Source organism: Fusarium proliferatum (assembly GCF_900067095.1).
Source record: "Fusarium proliferatum ET1 genome assembly, contig: FPRO_scaffold006, whole genome shotgun sequence".
Lineage (NCBI taxonomy): Eukaryota > Fungi > Ascomycota > Sordariomycetes > Hypocreales > Nectriaceae > Fusarium > Fusarium proliferatum.
In genome coordinates, this window is record NW_022194795.1 from 161,824 (window position 1) to 185,802 (window position 23,979).

A 23,979-nucleotide genomic window follows, 5' to 3' on the forward strand; every position below is an offset into this window, starting at 1 on the left:
TATAAAGCCTATTTTTATTATTTTTTTTTTTTTGGTAAATTGTGGTGGCTCTGATGCTGTGCTATGATGTTGACTGGGTTGATGGTTCGTATTGATTGTACAGTGTGCAGTGTACAGAGTATAATCCATATTAATGTTGTGTCGCAGTATTCTGTATTCTGGCCCAAGTGTTTCACCTTTTGCAGCTCCTCTTTGGAAGATAACTTTGTCACATGTCATGTTTTGAATCTACTACCTCTGCCCGTATGGGCTTAAGGAGGGTGTGTGCATAATAAGACTTGAGAATGGATCAGTTGATTAATGCAGCCCTGAAAAGCTGCATGTTTATTCAGGTACAGGCGTTGAATAAGCCCCATTGGATGTCGAGTGCCTAAGTTTATTTCTCGGTGTCCAGCCAATGAAAGGAAACCTTCATCAGAGACTGTATCCAATGTAAACGGCCTTCAGGGCATCGCCTCCACTTGCCGAAACGACAGGGCGTCTCCCGCCCTTGGCCCACGGACACTAAGGTAGGATCGGCCGTCAAGCTATCTCCCTTAATAATAAGGTACCCAAGGCAAGGTCTTCTTCCGACACCTGATAATCCGTGCTCCCTTCTTGAACGGACAAACAACATCACCAATCGAATTATATTCGTCGAAACGAGTTTCGCTTTCCCGTGTGTGTTTGTTTGTCTTTTATTGTGCTCCCGTCTCGCTCGGCAGGTGCACCAAAACAATCCACTTCAGGAGCCGCGTCAGACAAGACTCGTCAAGTCGACAAGGACAAGGACAAGGACAAGCTGAACACAAAAAGCTTCGAACCCCCCACGATCTTCATCACTGGACTCATCTCATCATCAATCATCAGTCATCAATCATCTCACCATCTACAACCTCCTTATAGCCTCAACCGCTACCATGGCCACCGAACAGGATAAGACCGTTCCCGCTGCTGTCCCTGCTGAGAACCCTGCAACTCCCGAGACGCCTCTCACCAAGCTCAATGCCCGCCTTGAGGACATCTTCACCAAGACACTCCACAAGGAGATGTGGGGTGTCCAGCTCACCAACATTGACCATGTCCCAACAAAGGTCGTCCTGCAAAAGTTCCTCCGCGCCAACAATGATGACCCAGTGGCAGCTGAGAAGCAGCTCACTCAGGCTCTTGAGTGGCGCAAGAAGATGAACCCCGCCGCACTCGTCACCCAGACTTTTGACAAGAGCAAGTTTGGTGACTTGGGCTATGTCACTGTCCACAAGGGAGAGAATGGCAACGAGACCATCATCACCTGGAACATCTACGGTGCTGTCAAGGACAACAAGGCCACTTTTGGCAATGTAGAGGAGTAAGTTTCAACCCCAGCCTCAGGGAGATGAAGATTTGGCTATACTACCCTAAACTTGGAGGACTATTGATAAGTCCATCAAATGGTCCTCAAAGTTTGGAATAGTTCAGCTAAATCTTTATATGGCTTACGTCTAAAGCCTTGAGTTTTCTTGTTTAAATGAAACAGCTTCACTGACTCTACACCAGGTTTATCAAATGGCGCGCTGCCATCATGGAACTCAGCGTTCAGAAGCTCAAGCTAGACCAAGTCACTGAGCCAATTCCTGAAGGGGGTGAGGATCCTTACCAGATGATCCAAGTCCACGACTACCTTAATGTCAGTTTCTTCCGCATGGACCCCGCCGTCAAGGCTGCCAGCAAGGAGACCATCTCCGTCTTCTCAATGGCTTACCCCGAGTTGCTCGCGCATAAGTACTTTGTCAATGTTCCCGCCATCATGGGATGGATGTTTGGCGCCATGAAGCTCTTCCTTGCCCCTGCTACCCTCCGCAAGTTCCACCCCATGACCTCTGGCACTACACTGGCCACTGAGCTCAAGAGCATCGTTTCTACTTTGCCCAAGGAGTATGGTGGTCAAGGGCCAAGTGTCAAGGAGGGTATGTCTGTCTCGTTGACTGAGACTGGTGAGACCAAGGCTGAACCTTCACCTACTGGGGTTCCCGAACAAACGGCTGCCGGCGACTCTACCACTGCCGAAAAGACTGCCGTCGCTCCTGAGTCAGCTCCCGCTACTGACAAGCCACTCACTGCTGAGCCTGTTGTGGCCGCCGCAGCTCCTGCCCCTGCTCCCGCTCATGCTGCAGAGGCTGTCCCAGCCCCGATTCCTGCTCCTGTAGAGGCAGCCAAGGCCGAGACTGCAGAACAGGCTGTGGAGCAAGCTGGAGAGAAGCCCATCGAGGAGGCCCTGGAGAAGCTGTCCGTCGACCCAGCTGAGTCTGAGAAGAAGGATTCTCTTGCTACCGATGCTGAGAAGAAGGAGACGGCTGCCTGAGCCGCCTTGCGTGCAAGTAAAAAGGTGCGAGTGAGAGAGTGAAGGATACCAAGAAACCGTGTGATTTGATACCATAAACAATACCCCATTCAGTTATCAGGAGCGCACCAGAGGCGAAAATCACTGCTTAGAAATGTTATAATTCTACAATAGACTGAGATCGAGAATTGAGATGCTAGTTTTTGTAAAGAGACCTATTGCGTCTTGCTGTGATGTCTTTTGTGACCGTACCCTAGAGTCATGATGTAGAGGCAGGCTGCGTAGGGAAGGCAAAACTCACGGCTCTATTGTACCCAGGTGTCGAAATACTTGGGTAAATCCAGTGCAGCCTTGAAGGTCTTGAGGCTGTTTCATTTTGACACCCTAACTGAGCTTCAGAACTTTTATTACACCCTGAGGCCAGGGGACCTAGGAAGTGATGCGTTTGCTGATAGGTGGTGATGCTGGGATAGTTAGATCGTTGGCACTCTCAAGGTGTCTTAGAGATGACTGCGGCATGAATGCCTACCTAGGTAGTTATGGGCATATGAAACGGTAGGGGAATTTCCTGGTGCAGATTTGAGGGAGCGACCTCTCAGTCAGGAAGTGTTTGACTGAACACCGAAGACGAACATAACTCCCGGCTATCAGCTTCTATGTGCGTTTCAGATGCTTCTGGAGAGTTATATAAAGCGAAGTCAAAAGTCAAAAGCAAAACAAAGCTTTCAATTAGGCATCTGGTTTTCGTCAAGATGTTTTTCATTTCTCGTGGTTAACGACTGATGGCTTCAAGCTCGATGCAAATGCCAACATGCACCAGCGATTTATCACGTCTCAGAAGCCACAGCTATTCGAAGAGCAGCCTTGGTCATTCTATCCTATCAGAGAATACTGAAACTTGATCGAGAGAAGCGATGGGACGATACGACCAAGAATTGGCTGTCAACATAGGTAAGTTGCTTGTGACGCCCACTACCTACCTACTTCTGAAGCAATGGGCTTTATAGCACTTGGACCATTGTTGAGGCATCAGAAACACACAGGAATTGTGAGAGCGAGTTCAAATTAAGGGAACTACAGGGATGCATGAAAATAAACCACCAGAAAGAAAGTCCACAGTGGACGTAAACGACAACGAGCTGCGTTGATGGAGAGGCTGGCTGATCTTGATCCGCGCAACTGCACCGACACGTCGCTATTAATGGAACTTGGACATGACCAAATGCATAAAAGAATATTTGAAGTATTTCCATGGTGAAGCTTTTCTACGAGTGAATTGGGCAGTGGAGGTACTCTACGCCATAACGGCAATCTTCAGAGACTATTCTGCTGCCAAGGTCAAAATTGGTGTTGATATGCGCACCAGCCTTAGTAGCACGCTGCTCACCAGACAACGTGCGTAAGGTCCTCTCCAAATGGCAATGACTGGCACAGAAAACGTCACCCAATTCATTACTTGCAGACGTCTTCTATGATGCTGTGCTAGCGAGAGATAGTGGTCCTAATGGAGAAATTGGTTGTCCAGGACCTCTTTAAATGCATTTGCTCACCTCGACCTCAATGATACAGGACTGCTGGGGTTGGTCGTCACTCGATTGGAAAAATTACGACATGTAAGTTGATTGGCGCTTTGAAGCTTTGACAGAAAAAAGTTTGCTTGTTGTACGAAAGAGAGTTGAGGGCAATGCGAGTAAGCTTCGGTGATGAATTGGTATGATCCTGCGTGTGTGCACATGATGTGGTGATACGCCACTGTAGATGGTACATGGCACTGAACTGATGATATCGCAAAAGAGCATACCGAATCCAAACTTGCCAACACTTGCAGCAAACAGAAGCAGCAGACTTCACGAAGGGATAGAGGTCAGCGCGCGCCAGTCGTTCAGTGCGTTGACTACCACTGGCCCATGAGATACCGAGAGGCACTTCTATTGATCACTATTGACTGTATCAGCGAAACTTCAGAACAATGTCTCATTTTCTACGGAAATAGAAACAGTATAAGCGGTGCAATGCCGAAGTACATAGATAAATGTCTTTTGTAAAGTACACCGACTGCGGCGGTGCTGGAGTTGCAGGGGAGGGATGAGGCCGGACTAGAACCCGTGATTTGGTGATCCTTCAGGTTACATGGGCGATATGCGTATTTTTTCGGCAAATGTTGACCTCGAAAAGGCCCAGGCAAGTCGAAACACCACCGAAAGGATAAGAATGCACGAGTCTCCGGAGTCGACTGATATGCTTTCTGTCGTTGCAAGGGAGTGTTATCCGGAACTAGGAGATCTTTTCAGACGCAAGGTCGTGGACACAAATAGAGCGAAGTCGACTTCGAAGTTTTTCCTTCGCTTCTGGGGATAAAATGGAATTTCGGGTTCCAATGGGCAAACTGAGGTGTCGGACTCGCTCTTGTTTGGCGTGCAGTGTCGAAGTGGTTTGAGGTCCGTGAGAACCTCAGTACCCGCCCTTTTCGGAGTAACTCGCACGCTGGCCCCTGAACAAGGAACGCAACGTCACTCATGAGAATTTTCCAGAAACCGAGACTTTTTCGATTTCTGGATTGAACACGAAACCCGGGACTGATCCTGCGGCACTGAACAATTATATGAAGATCACGTCTGTGCTGAAACATGGCACCTCCGGTACTCGGTAGCCGAGATGCTCGCTCAACGAGGCTGTGATGCGGCATCCGGATATCGTCACTCTGAGATAACTCGACAACGGGCGATATGCATACTCAAATTTTTGCATCGTCCGTTTTGAGTGAATACCCGAGTTTGAATCGGTCGGATAAATTGGTGGTATCTGAGTCAGATGCCCTCGAGGCTGAAAGTGGCAAAGCAGTGAAAGACGAGATGTCGAGATGAAGACCTGTAACTCGAGCAATATCAAGCGTGTGTGCATGCGATCAAAAGATAAACATTTGCATAGAATCAGGTGCAGTTTTTCCAATTCCATGAATGCTTTGGCTGGTAGCGTACCGCCATCGGAAATAAAGTAGCCTCTTGAGCTTCGGGTGCTCTGGTCTGTCTGTTTGGCCTTGCTTTGGTCTAGGAGATTCGCGTTTGCCTCGAAATTGAGCCAGCCATGTTCATCCTCGCATCCAATTGTTGATTTTCTCCTCTTTTGCTCCCTACATCCCATCCCATCCCATCCAAGAGCGCGCTCACTCATCAGCCTTTTTTCTGGGGGTCGAGCAAACTCAACTCAACTCCCTTCTCTTCCTTGCTCTCCCAGCCTCTCTCTCTCTCTCTCTCTCTTCATCCTCCAACTAACTACAACCAACTGCAACACATCGATACCATCCATCTATCTCCTGTAGTATCAAGAGCCTAGGTATTGATGTATTACACTTGAGCACGAGACTTTTATTCCCCACTATTCGTCTCTATATCTCTCTCATCTCGTTTTTTACCCTTCTTCCTTTCTTCATCCCCCCCTCCTTTCCTATCTCTCTATTCCTTTGACCCTCGTCACGTCCTGGCCACTCAATCCCACTTTTTTCTTTAAATCAACCAACAAAGAACGCGACGAGGTCCAAACGCAGCATCAACATTCATTGTTGAACTGGGCTTCTTTCAAGACAATACAGTACAATACGGCACAAGATAAAATAACCCAATCATCTTTGCTTTATCTGTAAGTTGCTCTGATAACCTCTTTCTCTCATTCATCAAAGAAGAGTGATTCACTTTATCGAGTCTATTTTACTCGATTGCTCGCTCCTCTCTTGCTTTCCTCTCTGTCTACAACATCACACCAACCTTCTTCCTGTCTGTGACTCTCTCTCCGCATTCCCTTTCGCTCGCCAAATCCATCCTTCCTTCTCCTTTTTCGGCTTTCTTCACTCCTACACGGAAACTACCATAGTACGTACCAAGCATTAGCCTTGGACCTTACTTCCCCTTCCCTGCCTGCCCTTGGGCAAGTCTAAGGTTGGACCGGCGCGCGCGGGGGAGAAGCACCACCCACTCGACTAGGTAGGTATTACTGTACCTATCTAGTCGCCCACGCTCCTTCCCGCTCCCATCTCCGTCTCTGGGCGCGCCGCGTTTGCTTCTCACTTCCATTTCATTTAACTCTCTACCTCACATTTTCTTCCTTCTACACGCTAAATTTTGTCAAGCACAACATCTTGACTTGTTTTCTCTTCAATTTACCCAAATCATCCATTTTCTTTACTTTTTCCTACACTTTGAATGACTTCTGGGTTCTAAATATTTCGCGTCAAACAGTCTATTATACCACTCAGGCGAGCTTTTGCCCCTGCCGAAATGGCACTCTTACTGTCCTCTGAGGGCGCCTTTGAGGTTAGCACCACGGACGATTCTTCCTCAAATGTCGCGTCTGCAACTTCAACACCTCCTACTACCGTCGCCGATGAAGCCAGTCTTCACTCCGATTCTCCCAAACGCGATGTCGTTCACGTTGCACTCGAGCCTGACTCTCCCGAAGTCGCGCCTACTACATCCGAGCCCATCGAGCCTACAGAGACCGACAGCGCCGCCAATGCGCCGCCGCCTGCCCCAATTCGCTCTCGACGTAGCCGCGTTAGTGCCCCTGTTTACAATCTTGTTCAATTGAGTGGTACAGCTGGCCATGGAAAGCGACGCGCTAAAGGAGACATTGTCGCGGACCGACGAAGAAGAAGAAAGACCATCTCCGGCCCAGTCTTGGGCGATGACAAGGGAACGTCCGATACTCCTCAGGACGCAACACCCGAAACCGTACGCAGTGGTATCGACGCGCTGGGTGCTACTCAGTCAGCAAGCAAGCTGGACTCCCCACGCGCTCGTCGCCAGAAGATCGCGGAGGAGAGTAGCTCGAGCAGACGTTCTTCGACGCGTCGCTCCAGTGTCTTTGCGCCTATCGCAGCGACACCTATTACTAAAAACTCCAAGGCTACCAAACGGAGTCGCAAATCTACGGAAAAGCCCTCAACACCCATGTCACGCGAGCTGAGGCGTCTGCAGGACACTAAGGAATTTGCGCACATCGACGAGAAGCCTGTGGTTTTGAGTGTATGGTCAAACGGAAAGTTTGTTGACCCTAAGGCTGCTTTGGCAGCCTCACGAAAGAAGGCTGAGCCTGGACAATCTGCCGAGGAGCCCAAAGAGGCTGAACCCGAGCCCGTGATTAACACCAGGAAGCGTCGGGTCAAGAAATATCTTGCTAAGGGTCTTTACGCTGGACAGGATGCTCCCATTGACATTTCTAAGGGTTTGACCGTGGGTGAAAAGAAGGCTCTGGCTCAGTTGCCGGAACTCATTCCCAGCGGTCGCGTTAATAAGACAATGCCTTTGCCCATGTTTAACGGTCTACGCACACTCATTGAGGGCCGCGACTTCAAGCTCCCCTACCAGGTCTGCAACCCGCTTCCACCAGGTCAACCTAAACCCGATGAATGGAAGAAAATGACAAAGAGTAAGTTTTGTGCCGAAATTGCAAGTTTAGCACTAACGTTGTCTAGATCGCTTCATTGGCGAATCCAAGGATTACTGGCGAAAGTCCCCCCACTTCCACGACTATTCATCGAAGTGCGTTTGCAAGCCGGAAGATGGGTGTGGCGAGAGCTGCCAGAATCGAATTATGCTTTACGAATGTGATGAGCAGAACTGCAATGCGGGCAAGCAGTATTGCACCAACCGCGCGTTTGCCACCCTCACGGCGCGCCGAAACAAAGGCGGAAAATACCGAGTTGGTGTTGAGGTAATCAAGACTTCTGACCGTGGATATGGTGTCCGAAGCAACCGATGCTTCAGACCCAACCAGATCATCATGGAGTATGCTGGAGAAATCATCACTGAAGAGGAGTGTGAGCGCCGCATGACCGAAGTATACAAGGACAATGAGGTTAGTTTATAAGTCATTATGCGACTTTGATTGGACGATTTGGCTGACTCAGCAAAGTGCTACTATCTCATGAGCTTCGATCAAAATATGATCATCGACGCCACAACAGGATCTATCGCGCGTTTCGTGAATCACAGCTGCAATCCAAATTGCAGAATGATTAAATGGATCGTTTCCGGACAGCCGCGAATGGCCCTGTTTGCGGGTGATAAGCCCATCATGACAGGTGATGAGCTGACTTATGACTACAACTTTGACCCTTTTTCTGCCAAGAACGTGCAGAAATGTCTCTGCGGTGAAACCAACTGCCGCGGTGTTCTGGGGCCCAAGCCTCGTGAAGTCAAGCAGCCCAAAACCGATCTCAAGAATGCAGTCAAGGGCGCTGTCAAGGCAGGCAAACGTAAGCTTAAGGAGCTTATTGGAGACGAAGGAGACGATGGCAAGAATGCAAAGAAGCGGAAGGTGCAGCCTGCAAAGGGAGTGAAGCGAGCGATTTCCAACGCTGGTTCTAAGATGGCCAAGGGTGCAGCAAATGCTTTCAAGAAGGGTGTTTCCACAGTGGCCTCGACCACCAAGAAGGCGGCTCTGGGTTCAAAGTCACCGGCTAAGCGCCGCGTCTCGACCGGAGCTCTCCTTAAGAAGACGACTACCAAGCGAGTCATGCAAACATACTCACGCACTCCACAGAGACGAGCATCGGAGCGTGCATCGAGTGTCAGCCTTGTCTCTGCAAGCCGAGCCAAGAGCTCTTCAGTGACCAAGGTGTCAACTAAGACAACGAAGACGACGGCCAGTCTCAGGAGGACCTCATCAAGGGTGATTTCGCCCCGACAGGCATTGGATCTTTCACGCGATGGTGAGATCCGGGTGGTCGCAGACGATTAGGAATATCAGAGAGTTGATGACGTTGGGATCGGGATTTGTGCTTACTGATAAAGGATGCATTCTCGCAGACCTGGACTGCTCCGCTGCATCATGAAATGAATCAAGAATAGGGGTAGGAGAAACGAATCGGGACAGGAATACGAACAGGAGCAGGGGAAACGATAGGAAATATGGGTGCTAATGTTGCTCTTTTCCCGCCATTGTCTCCATTTTATTGCTTTTCTGCGGGCGCCAGGGCGTACAGGGAGGCGAGGTTTGGCATTGTACAGTATCAGGGAACGGATGGAAGGCTGGCCGGCTGTTGGTGGTCTGTAACCTTGCTTTAGCTATCTTTCATGCTTTACTGTTCAACACGTATTGTAATGATGTTTGGAAGTGCTTGCTTGTTGTGTACAGTAGTTACAATGTGTTTTTCTTGTGGTCAAAATGCGATGCGGGGCTTTGCAATGACATTGATCGTCAAGGATCAGGGGTTATGCGATCGTATATCTCAAGCACTGAATCAGACCTGATTGCACATTCCTGAATACTCACTCAGCCTTGGATGACTGTCGTTGTTTTGTAAATCACACTTTGATACATCGACTCCAAGACATTGCGAGGCGAAACAAGGCATCGGAGCTAAATGCACTGCGTCGGGGCATATTTGTTCTCGTACTAAAATTTGTAGCGCAGGACTGATGAGTCGCAAGTGCGCATTGCGCTTTTGGGCATTTATTTGGTATTGCACTTTCTTGGACGAGGAGCGCAACGTCTAATTGGGGGTACGTTGTAGACTTGGTCAAATCTCAAGTGGTGGTGCCTGGGAGGGGAGTGTTGATGCTGTTTCTGGCGAGCTTCGGGTGTTTGCCAGCCCAGGGGGGTCAGTGATTACTGAAGGCCCAAGGGTACGAGTCGTCAATTCGTAGGCCCTAGGCGACACGATGAAGGAGCCTTTGCTTCAAATGAAGCATATTGTTTTCCAGCGGTCAAGATGCATACTCTCGTTGCTTCTCGTGCTGTGCAGGTGAGCCGGCTTGGCTACTTCAGGCACTTCACACATTCACTCACAGCCTTCCATCTGTGCTTTGGGGAATGATCGAATGAGAGGCTGTTCTTTACCCGAGGTCTAAAGTCTCTTTTCAAGAAATTTAAACTCTATTGAACGGTCTAGAAAGCTCTCTATTTATTAATTGTAAAGACAAGAACTCCAGGTAAGACTTAAACTTGAATTTGCGATGGAGCGACTTGGGTAAATGCCTCCTCTCTTGTGGTCTCAGAGGCCAAATCTAACCCTCCTGAGGCTGGAGGCCTATACATAGCTTGTAAGCTACCAACCTATTATAATGAAGTCTCTAGGTGCCACCGCCTCCGGGAACATGATATGATGCTTCTTTTGCATGTTCTGATAACGCGATGCTTCCTGTCTCCATGTAACGAAGTTGACTAAGCCGCTCTAACTAACCGCTGTCGCGCCTCGAGTATTACATACTCCGAACTCACTAAAACCAGGCGCTGTGCTAAGATTGGGTGTATCGCGATACGTTCAGGAGAACTTGCCTCGATTTAGAGTAAGATTCAGTCACGATAGTCACGATAGTCACTTATCTATCAATTGGACTGAAAATCAAGGATAAAACCGAGTATTTCTTTTTTTCTATCAGCCTGCCAGTCCGGATAAATGAAAAGCGCATGTCAAATGAAACCGCCAGCATATTGCAGCACAGATCTAGTCTAAGGTACAGAGGGAAAGACCATAGAAAACAAATAAGAGTCCAAAGACGTAAATCTAGGTCTTGGGACACTCGGGAATAGAAGTAGAAGCCAAGATATAATGAGAGCAGAAAAGAGAAACGCGAAGGTAATCGAGACACCAGCATCCTGGAACACAAGATGAGATAGTATCCACTGGAGTATCTGAAGGAAATCGAAAGCACCAATGCAGGGGATGAAAATAACTGAAGACCGAAGACAGTCCCATATCCCAATAAAAACAAGAAGAAGGTCAGACGACCGCCACCAGATCGTCGAAAAAGAGAGCCATGAGAACCATGAAAACAATAAGGCCGTGCTCATTCACTGCCATCAAGATGCCGCCTATCGCCCTTGGACAACTGTGCCAGGGGCATGTACTGTTTCTCCTGATTTTGTCTATACCGCGATGGTGCATTGCTGCGTATCATAACCAGCTGCTGTTGACGTTGTCGTCTGACTAGGTATTGCTCGATATGACCTCTGCTGATCAACTCAGAAGCTTCTGGCTATGCGACCAAGTCTCTTGAAGCCAGGCCATGATCTGCCCAGCGATTGATCCGTTTTGCTTTTTTTTTCCAACTCTTGATATACCCGTAACTCCTCTCTCGTTACCAAGTTTGATGTCTTTCAAGACGACCTTTTTACTTTTCGCCGAGTGGGAGGGTAAAAGCGGAACAGCATGTAGAGTTGTAATAATGATTGCACTCTATGCAGGCCTTCCCACTTGTGAAGCTGTTAACATCACCACATTCGGAACATGTCCACATGTATTTGACACCTTGCGTAGGCATGATGGTAAGGTTTTGAGTGGTAGATAGAGAAGAGACCGAGTAGATTGTGAACTGCAAGTCTGCTGCCGATTTGAAGCTTGAGAGTTGCTGAGGAAGCCAACGAAAGTCGTCCTGATCATCCTTTAAGTATCCAGCGTCAATCATTGACTTCAATGCGAGACCCAGCAACGCTAGTCATAGAGGAATACAAGAGCTCAGTGAGGCGATTGTGGTTTCCCACAGACACCACTTGATGGCCAAAACAAACACGCCCCATGTTTGGAACTCCCACGTTGACATGGTCTAGAGCCAAAGAGACGAAGCATTCTTCGCATCGGAGCAATCAGTTACACTCCTATATGATTGAAATTGTCATCGTCGTCTATCGTGTGACTGTATGGGATAGCGGTCGAGTATCGCAAAGCTTCAAGGGAGTTGTGTAATAGGGGGTTTGAGAAAGTTTCAACCCTCATACTCCCTGAGCACACAATTTAGATGCCATGACCCTGACTCACTAACTATATGTCTGGCCAACTCTCGAAGGGACCGGACGAGAATTGCTGCCATCGGTTCTGACTAGCTGCGCATTTGGGCACTGCCCAAGGGAGACATGAGAACTGTGATCGAGAGTAGCTTCGCCTCGGTCGACATCGGTCGTAGGAAATCAGTGATAGTCGAGTTCTTGAGAAAATGGGTTCTCTTGTCGCTGAGGCGAGCCATGATTGGCATTATCTATGAGCACATGGTGAATCTGAGGCGAGCCTCTAGAAGGGGTCTAGAAACCGCACATTTTGAATAAAGATACCTTACACGCCTCAGCCACAGACTGGCAGGAATACCTTGCTAGCTGCTTTCAACTCCCACTTAGCTTCTAAGCAGCCTCGGGTAAATGTCATGGGCATTGTAAATGATGTTGTTGGACCTCGCAATTGCGGGTGAACGTCGTTGATGGGTAGTCAGTCTTTCAAGCCCCACCTGGATGTTAGTGTTTGCTAAGCCTCTGGAGCTTAAAAGTTAGCGACAACAACGACGGAGACTTGAAACCCATTCCTGCGAGGGCAAGGCCTCTCAGCACCATCGACAGGGCTTGGGCTTGGGATTGGGCTTGGGATTGGGCTTGGGATTGGGCTTTGGGACTGCGTATGTTTGCTTTAAGTGTATGTTGGAAACCAGGGCGGGGTTGCTGTTCTTTCGTAAGGGCGGGGGTTCTCGCTTTGGAAATAACTAGCCGAGGGGGTGTTGGATTAACCGTCAGTTTCGAAATCACAGTATTAGTCGCAAGCTTTAACAAATCCAACTCAGCAGGGCGGATGAATGCAATGGAAACAAGCCCAAACAAAAAGATCGAAGTTTGGATGGAGATGGATGAGGCTCTGCGCCGGCCGACATCGGATGTTGATACCGGTTTGTTGTAGGCATGTGACGAAAGCCCCGTTCATCAAAGTGCAAACTCCTTTATGCAATGTCATTCTCGGGCTGTTTGCATCCATCCTAGCCGAACTTATGAATCCCGGTACAAGAATAAAGCCGAAGAGTAACATGCCTCGCCAAGTTCCCAGGTACCTCTGCCAAGCACTTGAAAGCACAAAGGTACGTTTAGGACTTTGGGGGTGGTTCGCCAAACAAGGCAAGCAAACACTTAGACACCCGGCCTAGGTAACAAAATAGAGGGTTAGAGATGGTCAAATTTAATGTGCTAGTTCTTCTTTGAGGGCCATGATTTGAAGGGGAAATACCGAGATAGTGCAGCTTTGTCTCGACCAAGCTTCCACAAAAGGTGCATGGTTCCTTTCAAGTTCGAGGATATATCATCCGCCCATACATCGTGTCGTGGGAACTTTAATATAGGAAGAATGCTTGTATCTATATTGGATCGTTAGTTCTAGTCAAAAAGAAACTGCTTCAATGATATCAACTTACAAACAATGATTTGTTTGCTCGGGTAGCATTGCAAGCCTCTAGGCCTCAGATACTCACCCAAAGCAAGTGCGAGAAAACTCAAAGGACACAAAACGACAGCGGTGTGAAAGAATTAAACAAGGCTCCGGTGAAAACTGGGAAAGACAGAGGACGGGGGAACGAGCTTATATGTTTTCTTGCGAGACTGCCTTGCCCCCACTTGATATCAATATGCACCTGCATCAGCAGGCTGGGTGCTTGTGCAGCTCAAGTGTAAATAGAAAAAGTCGTGCCAACAGCCTACCTGTATTGGGTGTAAGCATATAGCCAATGTGAAAATACCCCAAGTATCATATGGAGCCGCATGGTGATATTGCTGAGCGCTGTTTCTTGGACGTGATATAACACTGCTCTGTGTCAAAGACCTAGTATGCCAACATGAGCGTCCAACCGTGGAGTTGGAGGTCTATCGAGCTTGAAACAGATTCTTCTCAATAGACCCAGTAGTCAAGCCACAGCATCCGTAAGGCTCTAGTTTTGTGTATCTTGTGTGCTGCACAAAAAATGGTCCTCGCAGACGGGCGCAGGGGCTTTGATGTATGTTATGGGCTGATGAAAGTTCAATATCGGTGAAAACACAGTTATTGAGCCTTGACGAGACCATGATATGTGAAGAAGCGGCCCTGAATATTTTTGAAGTATGCTAGAGCGGGTTCTGCGAATATGCAACGCTGTTTTTTTGTTGTCTTTTCTGTTGTTTTGCACTGATGAAAAGACGTTTGTAAGGTCGACGTCGTGACGCTCAGTAGGTGAAATCTACGCCCACAGTCGAGTGAGGATTACGGATGAAAGACAAGGTAGATTATGGGTTTAGGCACCCTGAAGAAGGATTGGGAGCTTCCTTGATGCCTGACATCAAATGCATCCAATGGCTTCCCTAGTTCTAAGGTGTAGCACCAGTCCCGTTACAGCTTCTTCGGGATTTGCATGTTGCATCGTGGCCAATAATACGAGCCTCAGAATCAACAAGAGCATTGCCAAAGAAGTCTTTGGTTCACATGCCCTGAATGTTGGAGGCATAAACCTTGTGGCATGATAACCGAGGCGATCATTAGCATTGCTTTAATTAAGGGGTCCCTGCTCTGCCTTCCTCATCAGGCATATAAGTAGGAGGTTGTCGGGCCTCATGTAAGCAACAGACTCGTCGGATCTCCTCAAATTACAGGATAGGAATCCTCACTATATCTAGTCTTGGTGTACGTGTGGACTCTATGAGGTGACGAAGCGCTGAGGTGTCTTCCAAGGCTTAGCCCTCCTTTTGAAAGCCAGCAGATCTTCTGACAGCTCGAATGCTTGATAGTCCAAAAAGAGACTCAATGGCAGCACATCACAAAGACGACAACCCTCATTTGGACTGGATTGTAAATGTAGTGAATAGAATCCGCAGTTGGTGCAGGAGTTCTGCATTTAAGGCGGACTTGAGGCAGATCGTACACCATTGGTTTGATTTGGGGCTTTCACAAATGCTTCGAAGCCATCTAAAGAGTAGGTATCCCTGAATAGCGGCTTCTGGAGGAGACAATGACAGCCTTTCAATTACGAGATGAAGCTTTGTTACTATGATACAACTAAATGAAGATTTACTGGCTTGTTGGTCGTGCTGTTGGTTGATACTCAATTCGGCTGAGGACAAAGGCATCGGGAATGGATGGATGGATCCATTGAAGAGGGCGGCAGAGACAGTGGGGGTGGGTTCTGGATCGCAAATTCAGGTCCCTGACGCCTCAGGGGGTAAGAAAACACCGGGACCTTATTATAGGGTGTCAAAATAAACTTAGTAAAGAGTCCCCTAAGGTTGGGCTAGATTTACCTTAGTATTTGGATCGTTTAGGGTTAGGGTCCTGAGCTTTCTTTCCTCCCCTAGCCTGAATGTGAGTCTCTCAAGAGACATTATTTTTACTGGGTATTGGTATACGTAGGGTTGGAATCTTGACACTTTCAGAGATTTTTAGTTGGTTCATTTCTCTGTCACGTTGATGAATGACAAAGGTACGGACTTGATCATGCAATATTCCAAATGTCAGTCATTGGTCATTGTAATAATTCTGAGTTCTTGAGACAACCTTAACCAGCATGCAACTACGGGCTCTTATTGGGTCCTATATGTCAAAATCTCTATCAGCAAGTAAGATATCTTGCTGTGTGGTGCCCGTGTGTGTAAATACTAGCTTCGAGAGTACTCTACATCGATGTCTAAGTTGACATTGCCCAGTAGAAGGGGACACTACCACTCACACGTGAAGGGAATTGGAGTATAATTTCCATATCATAAGTATTGCACACGCTGTTCGTTTCGGACTTTTTTTCTTTCTGCAACCAAAATCTGTCGACGATTACATATCGGTCGGTAGAATCTACCAACCTCGGACCCTTCCATCTTGCATTGCCTGATTGGGTAATTACACAGTGCGGTCTAAGAAATGGCCGTAGTGGAAAGCACGGTGATGGCCCACCCGAGCGAGTCGGACTTGGCGGACTTGGCCAAACCTGGCACTGTTATTATAACGGCGGGAACTGCCAATGCCGCATCACAAACAACAGAAGATGAGATCATTACTCGTCCACGATCAGCTCGTACACAATCAGATTATTCACTCCCTGTAAACGCCGCGACAGAACCGCCCGCAAGCCTTCAATCCAGTCATTCGTCGATTTGGTCCTTCCCATGGAGCGATGAGATGCTAGAAACCTCAACCAGCAACCGCTGTTCCACGCGATGGATCGCGCGTGGGCTTCCTCTGCTGGGACTGGCACTCGTTGCTTACGCGACCTACAATATCATTGTCTACTGCTGCGGTGAGCTCTGCATTGCTGTGCTGCTGCTTGTCAAACATTTACTGACAATCAATAGTCCAGGACTTTATGCAAAAAAGGGGCAAGACCGCAATTGGCGTTGTTCTAATTGCACTATATTCTATTTTCCTCCTTCTCATGGTCGCAGCCTACATACGATGCTACGTAACGATTCAGTACAACCCTGGATTTGTGCCATGGACAGCCCAAAGGGAAACCATCGAGCAGGAGCGTAACCAACGAGCGAGCAACGGAGCCGAGGTCGAGATACGATCTTGGGCCCCTCGAGACGACGAACCTGACAGCCCCGGTCTTGAGTCATTCTACAGCAAAGATATCTTCGTTTGCGAACTCGATGGTCGCCCTAAGTGGTGCTCCGAATGCAGAAATTGGAAGCCTGACCGGGCGCATCATTCTACAGAGTATGATTATTGCGTGTACAAGATGGATCATGTCTGTCCTTGGATGGGCGGCATCATCTCGGAAACTTGTGAGTTTAAGCCCTAACGAAACCTTGTGCAGTAACTAATGCTTCAGCAGCCTTTAACTTTTTTATACAATTTTGCTTCTACTGCGCTTGTTTTTGCATAATCATCATTTCTACCAATGGCTACCTTACTAGCCTACGCCTAAAGGAAGACAAAAGTATTGATGCGCGACTCATTGTTGCTCTGGCGCTTGGTGGTCTTTTCGGTTTGTTTACCATAACCATGACAATCACGGCTTTAAGGTTTGCTTTTCAAAACATCACCAATGTCGACTTGTACAGGAAGACCCAGACCTTTCGACTGGCAGTTCGGATTCCGACAGACACTCCTCCAAATGATCGATTCAACACCGTCACCTACCCACTGGAAAGACCCGGAGAGGGTCCCAGGACCCCGGATGCAGCTCACACCAGTGGGATGACACAGGCGAACGGCGCTGCGTCCGCACGAGCAAGCGCAATGGCGGCTAGAGACCAACAAGCCAGGCGGACATTCGCTATCCTTCAGGCAGAACCTGGAGAGAACCCATGGCACCTGGGTTACCTGCAAAACTTCAAATCAGTCATGGGGGACTCGATCATCGAGTGGCTTCTACCCATCCGTCACTCGCCCTGTAGCCGCCATGATAGCATGGTGAGCGACTACCAGTTTGGGCCACTGGTGGAGGAGTTGAAAAGACGGTATGGACTTGAAGGGATCGACCCCGAGAAGAGGGCAGCGGCTATGACTTCGAATTAGATACCCAAAGAGTTTCACAAAGACTCATATCATTTGTTACGCGGCAAGAGGTGGAAAAAGACAGTAGCGGTATACGTAATGTTTAAAGACTAGAACTAGTTGGTATATCCCAGCTTAACCGCCAAAATAAGCACAAAGACTCGTGTGTTTTCTTATGTTTTCATTGGGATTGGTTGCTCAGACACGCGCTACTGTTCCTTGGTGCTACGAGCAGCTTAAACAGCGAGCGGGGGGCCACGAAGAAGGTAAAGGCTTTAGTACTATTGTCAACGGCAAATAGAAGGGTCCTTCGACAAGTATCACAGTTCGTTTATATGGATGTGCAGTAGCTTGAGTAGTCTCAAGCAAAAAGAGATGTCAAATATTGCAAAAACACATACAACACCGGGGATTCGCTGGTCGTCACCGACCCAACTACTAATCCGGCGCTTCGCAGCTTGACGATGGGAGAGCAGACGGGATCCCGTATTCTCTACGAGCTTTGGTCGTATGTACCAGAAGAGGTGATGGCAAGGCTCATACGTTTGCGCTGGGGATGAGTTAGGTAGTTGTGAAGGAAGATATGGAGAGCCAGATGAGCACTGCTCTGAGATCCAAGTTACTGAGATGGTCAATTCATGTAGGCAGTGCCACTTGAAGAGGGGAGGGGAAGTGCCTTGTACCACGATGGGCTGTGATGCAGGCTGAAGCCATCGTCGCCTGCATGGTCTAGGGTGACTATCACGGGTTGGGTGGTTTTCTTGACACTCAACAACCAAAGAACCTTCCTGTACATATAAACTTACTGAATACTTGTAATCTCACTAGGATATGCGTAATCTCATAGAGGATAACTTCTTTCAATGTCTTGTTGAGGTATTGCAATTTCTGGGCCAGCATCTCATTTGAATGTATGACGTGCATGTTTTTGCATCGCCAAGGGCGCAACCTCGATAACGCCAGACAACACAATCATCGAAGCAGGCATTCATCACCGCGAGACTCATTTCTTTCCTAGAGAAAACAGCTGAGATATCCTACTTAAAACCTCACCTTTTAACTGAATGGCAACCAAGGACAAGAAGGAACGAGGTTCGAAAGTGGATCTTGCTCTGTGAAGGCGTTGAATGGCACTGGCGCGAACCTATCACATCTCGCGTTCCTCCTTCCATTCACCACATCTATCTTCATCTTCAAGCTCACGACTCCTCGTAGAAGGATATCTCAATTCTCTCTATTCTCTCAACAAGCTCAGCTCCAAATTGTGAAGAGTTTGCGAGGAGAGCGACATTATCGCACTGTTTGTGGCGTTCACGGACACGAGAAATTATCCGTCAAGAGAGACATCGACCGCCTGCATTACCAACGCCTTGCAGTAGCCGCACAACACGAAAGCATTTTTCACCGTCAAGAAAGCCCTAAAATCATCCAAGCCTCGCAATTTATGTCTTCGTCACCGCTACACAGGCCTCTCGGGGCTTCGTCACCACTGCTTGAAGGAGGCCGGCGGCGTTCCCAGTTCACGTATCGCCAATTCTCACAGCTGGCTTCGTCCAACACTTCGAACCCGCTGCGCGTCGTTGCCCACATCGACCTCGACGCCTTTTATGCGCAGTGCGAGACGGTTAGACTTGGTATTCCAGAGGACAAGCCGTTAGCTGTTCAACAGTGGTGAGCACAAATGCATTTCCTATTTCCCGAGTCCCCACCAACGTCAAGCCCTGATTTTCCTGCATTCTCACACTTCTCATGGAACACAAGGTGTTTTCTCTTTTCTCCGATTCCTCAAGTCCTCTGTTGGACTGAGAATCGAGTCTGCTGTTCGATCCTTCTCTTCAGATGCAGCAGTGATTGGACACTAGCAATTAGTTTTCGCTGAGGCTTGCATCGTGTTACTCTCAACCTTGCGAGATGGATCGTCACTAAGCATATTCGTGCTTTTTGCCATGATCGTTTATTGTTCGCGGAACAGAGAATACTCCTTCTAAGAATCTCTGAAAGGCGGTAGAGCATGGAAATGCGAGTCAACAATTCACCTTACAGCCCCCGAGAACATTCTCAGCGAAACCTTCGAAAACTCAGATGTTGATTCTCCGAAGATCGTGACCTCTCGACCCAGGTTGTGTAACACTTGGCCCTTGTCACTCCACTATTCTCGGCCACAAATTGTATGATGGCAGGCAAAGTTGTCACGATAACATTCATAGGCGGTGGTTGTCCATAGCCATGGAAATGAAAGCCTCGTTTTGCCACGCTGGGGTTTATGTCCAGTCCTGGAGCTCTGTTCTCCCCAGTTATCACTAGAGCGTTGCTCCTAACATGATGATTCTCCAACTCACTTTCGAATTTCTGACATTCCAGCAGGCAAGGTCTCATCGCAGTCAACTATCCTGCACGCGAATTTGGCATTGGACGCCATTGCAATGTCGAAGAAGCCAAAAAGTTGTGCCCTGAACTTATCGCCCAGCACGTAGCTACATGGAGAGAAGGTGACGACAAGTGGGCATATCGCGAGGATGCCGCCGCCCACATAGCAACAGATAAGGTTTCACTTGATCACTATCGCCTCCAGTCTCGAAAGATCTTAGCATGTATCAAAGAGGCTCTGCCGCTTGATCTCCAGAAGGTGGAAAAAGCAAGTATTGACGAGGTCTTCCTCGATCTTTCGAGCCAAATCCACCAGATCCTTCTGCAGCGCTTTCCAGAATTATCAAACCCGCCCCCCTATGACGACCCTACTGAGAACCTTCCCTTGCCATCCATTGCCGCGCTCGACTGGCAGACCGATGCTTTGATTGATCTGAATGAGGAGCAGGAAACAGTCGACCCGGATTGGGATGATGTAGCAATCCTTATCGGATCTGAGATCGTTCGCAAAGTCAGGGCCGAAGTTCGACAGAAGTTGGGATACACATGTTCAGCTGGAGTAGCAAGCAACAAGCTTCTCAGTAAGTTGGGTTCGGCGTACAAGAAACCAAACAAACAGACTGTTGTACGCAACAGGGCTGTACCTGCTTTCATGGCTGACTTCAAAATCACAAAACTTCGAAACTTGGGCGGCAAACTCGGCGAGCAGATCGTATCGACATTCAACACAGAGAGCGTCACTGAACTGTTGGATGTTCCTTTGACAACTATGAAAGCAAAGCTTGGCCATGACACAGGTCTTTGGATATATAACACCATCCGAGGTATTGACGCAAGCGAGGTCAATTCAAGAACACAGATCAAATCGATGCTGTCGGCTAAATCTTTTCGTCCAACTATCAACTCTTCAGAACAAGCAACGCAATGGCTGAGAATCTTCGCAGCTGACATATTCGCTCGCCTCATTGAGGAGGGGGTTCTGGAAAACAAAAGAAGACCGAGGACGATGAACTTACATCATCGCCATGAGGGACAAGTGAGATCTCGGTCGGGACCCATCCCTCAGGGGAGAACCGTAGACGAAGGCAGTCTTTTCGAGTTGGCCAAGGACCTCCTTTCGCAAATAATCGCAGAAGGGAGAGGAGTCTGGCCTTGTGCAAACTTGAGTCTCAGCGTAGCAGGCTTTGAAGACGGCGTCAAAGGCAACATGGGGATTGGCGCATTTCTGGTCAAGGGGGAAGAGGCAGAAGCTCTTCGATCATCGATTCCCGATAGCCGTCAATATTCTACTGGACCGGAACCCTCCGCGAAGAAACGCCGCGTCGAGGATGGTGGCATTCAGCGGTTCTTCTCCAAGCGACCCTCCACTGACCACGAAAAGACCTCCCTAACCGACTCACATACTCCCGAGGAAGACCCCAAAGATAGCTCTTTGCCACCAGATCCCGCCCAAAAGACCTTCACTCTCGCTACTAAGTATGATTATGAGGCCCGCCATGAATCCGACCTTACTATGCATGAGTCTCATGGATCACCGTGGCATGAAAGCGCCTTCGATGTGCAAGTGGATCAACAACAGCATTCATTGACCGATGTTGTATGTTCTCGCTGCAAGGCCAGCTTCACAGACCCGGAAGCGTTGCAAAGCCATAGAGATTGGCATATGGCCAAAGATCTACAAGATGCAGAACGTGTCAAGCCCACATTCGCTGAGCGACAACCTGCTGCACGTAACTCTGCGCAAAAGACGCAAGGAACCACTTCAAGAAGGAGCCGGGGAGGCAAACTCGAGCAAGGTCAAAGTCGGCTCAAATTTGGTTGAACAGAAAGTGATTACTCTGCGGTTTCTCGCCCGAGCTTTTTGCAGGTTTGTGTTGCAATTGCTCACGCTCACTTTGCGTTATCGTCAACAAAAGGTCACGGCATGATGGCAGGAGGTAACTCGATGCACCGGCATCGGCTTATACCTGGGTTTGCCGCCAGAAGACGACATGTTACATTGGTTGTTATCAACATTCTGCTCAGCATACACGAGACTTGGACTTGTTCGTACAGCCGTGGCTGTGCGATAATCCACTTTTCGTTGGCGTTTTGGAAACCCCTTGAAGAAAGAGGCAGATGCACAATTCAGGAAACATGCAGATTCTTGATCACACAAGTCTGTCAAAACAACCGAAGCGCCTTGACAGCTCGGTAAGGCTGCGAACAGCCGAAGCGACCATCAGGGGGATCAGCAAAAACCAAGGCTGTCGTGCTCTCACGCACGCGTCTCATCTTGAATCAACGGAGAGGCCGGAAGCATGTTAATAAAACCACAGTCTGCTGATGGATGTACGGAGTACAGAAACCATCAAAGTCAATGACAAAATGTACGACTTCGTGGGATGCCAAGATGTTGACAAGTTTGGGTCAAATTTCCCCAGATGATTGGACAGCAAGGCTTGGGCACCGAACACATGGACCTGCGGGCAGAGAGTTGGGCTCCAATTGGTGCAGGCATTGCTACCCAACCCACCCTCCAAAGTGCAGCCGAAAAGCCAGCCGCCAGCCACTCAGAGATTGACACCGGGAATAGGCCTCAAATGCAGCTGCGGTATTGTTGGAATATCGCAACATCTGACAAGTATCCCGCTGTGGAAACACGTTGCCTATCATTTGTGGGCGTTAAAGGTTGCAATTCACGGTCAGCGACAACGACTGGGACATGGCATGGAGAAACAAGGAGCCACAGGAGTAAGGATGCCCAACGTCCCGAGACAGTTGGGCGAGGCCGAATATTGCAACCGCAACGCAATAGAGGCACAGCTTTCCTTGCGAATGGTGACGAAGAGCTGAGTAGAGCTACGACCAGCTCCATCTATCTACGTGTCGCTTAGAGTTGAGGAGCAATAGTGAATCTGCACGTATCAGGAGTATTGAATACTTGACGAGAGATATAAAGCAGCAGTGTGAGGTGTATGATGAGCTGAGGGCGATGGCACAGATTGTGGCCGCTCATTCTTCTCGTCCACTCTCGTTCTTCTGTCACTTCGACAAGGTAGCCTCGTTATTACAGATCACGGCACTTCCCTGGAAAAGGAAAACAAAACCCCAAGTTGGAAAGCAAGACGTCATAGTAACCTCATCATTATTTCTCTTCGCGTCTACAATTTATCTCACGGCACTACAGTACTAGTCTCGCCAACAAGCGCTGATCTCTTGAAAGAAAACAAAGTTTGATGTCGCCTATTCGAGTTTCGTACGAGGTATCTCAGCTCCGCTTGAGGGCGATCGTAACTTAGAGACGGCGTACCGCCATCATTATCCTACCACAGACGGAGAAGAAGGCTCGAGTGGTCGTTGGGCATCGTCAAAACAAGGGATAGCCTTGTACGCGAGAAACAGAGCGATATTGGAAGTGTCATCTGCCGCGCATGCTATTGATATCTGCAACTTGTTTGGTTGCCAACAGCTGTCCCCAAAGGACCCAGACATTCTGCGTTGCCAGCACAGACAAGGTCGTGATCCGTTTCGATCTTTGATCCGGACCGCGACGGGTTCGATCTTAATAAACGACAAGTTGAATCGTTTTTACATGTTCAATTTTCGAGAATTGATATTTCAATCAAAGTACCCCATAACTGACGCAATTTCGCTATCTTTGGAACAAACAAGGGACAAGCCACGTTGCGACCTGGACGACGAGACATCTGCACTTCCTTAATGGGATAAGACAGGAAAAGTGGCTTACAGCGCACCTGTCACACCACACGAGGGGTACATCACGGTGCAAAACCTCAGTTGACGGGATAGATGCTAAGACCTAGGTACGGGACTTTGAACAGTTTCGCAGAAAATCGAACAAGCCTTGTCGCGGGTTTTAAAAGTTAATTGACAACAAGCGGCGTTCGCCGTGACCCACCACAATCATTGATCATTCAGCACACGGTAGGCTGCGCTGTGACTCGCCAGCCGGAAACCGCTTGGTCGCAGAGTCACAAGAAAGTCGAGAGCAGAATCTGGGAGAGGGATTGAAACCCAGAGCTTCTCAACCGACAAGCAGAAGGTTTAGCCCAGCCTCTCGCGGTGCCCAAGTGTCGCCAGTCACCGCTAAAGTCAAAGCCCAACCTCGAGACCA

General features: G+C 48.5%; 5 protein-coding genes and 1 non-coding gene across 6 annotated transcripts; 4 read left to right on the top strand and 2 right to left on the bottom strand.

Moving 5' to 3' along the window:
• Positions 1–899: 899 nt before the first annotated feature.
• FPRO_09134 (uncharacterized protein) lies at positions 900–2,320 on the top strand (the record flags this gene model as incomplete). The annotated part of the gene is made up of 2 exons (XM_031232494.1): positions 900–1,327; positions 1,516–2,320. 2 exons carry the CDS (start codon positions 900–902, stop codon positions 2,318–2,320), a joined length of 1,233 nt encoding a protein of 410 aa, XP_031082425.1.
• A 4,250-nt stretch (positions 2,321–6,570) lies between these two features.
• FPRO_09135 (uncharacterized protein) lies at positions 6,571–9,034 on the top strand (the record flags this gene model as incomplete). Its single annotated transcript, XM_031232496.1, has 3 exons — positions 6,571–7,720; positions 7,767–8,149; positions 8,207–9,034. The coding sequence occupies 3 exons, from the start codon at positions 6,571–6,573 to the stop codon at positions 9,032–9,034; spliced, it is 2,361 nt and encodes a 786-aa protein (XP_031082426.1).
• A 2,375-nt stretch (positions 9,035–11,409) lies between these two features.
• FPRO_09136 (uncharacterized protein) lies at positions 11,410–11,838 on the bottom strand (the record flags this gene model as incomplete). The annotated part of the gene is made up of 2 exons (XM_031232497.1): positions 11,410–11,729; positions 11,784–11,838. 2 exons carry the CDS (start codon positions 11,836–11,838, stop codon positions 11,410–11,412), a joined length of 375 nt encoding a protein of 124 aa, XP_031082427.1.
• Positions 11,839–15,917: 4,079 nt separating this feature from the next.
• On the top strand, positions 15,918–17,516 carry FPRO_09137 (putative Palmitoyltransferase PFA5; the record flags this gene model as incomplete). The annotated part of the gene is made up of 3 exons (XM_031232498.1): positions 15,918–16,293; positions 16,349–16,780; positions 16,831–17,516. The coding sequence occupies 3 exons, from the start codon at positions 15,918–15,920 to the stop codon at positions 17,514–17,516; spliced, it is 1,494 nt and encodes a 497-aa protein (XP_031082428.1).
• Positions 17,517–17,889: 373 nt separating this feature from the next.
• On the bottom strand, positions 17,890–18,005 carry rrna42. Its single transcript, XR_004093505.1, has one exon. It is a non-coding gene; the product is annotated as a ribosomal RNA (ribosomal RNA).
• A 934-nt stretch (positions 18,006–18,939) lies between these two features.
• On the top strand, positions 18,940–21,684 carry FPRO_09138 (uncharacterized protein; the record flags this gene model as incomplete). Its single annotated transcript, XM_031232499.1, has 2 exons — positions 18,940–19,166; positions 19,860–21,684. 2 exons carry the CDS (start codon positions 18,940–18,942, stop codon positions 21,682–21,684), a joined length of 2,052 nt encoding a protein of 683 aa, XP_031082429.1.
• Between the last annotated feature and the right edge of the window lie 2,295 nt (positions 21,685–23,979).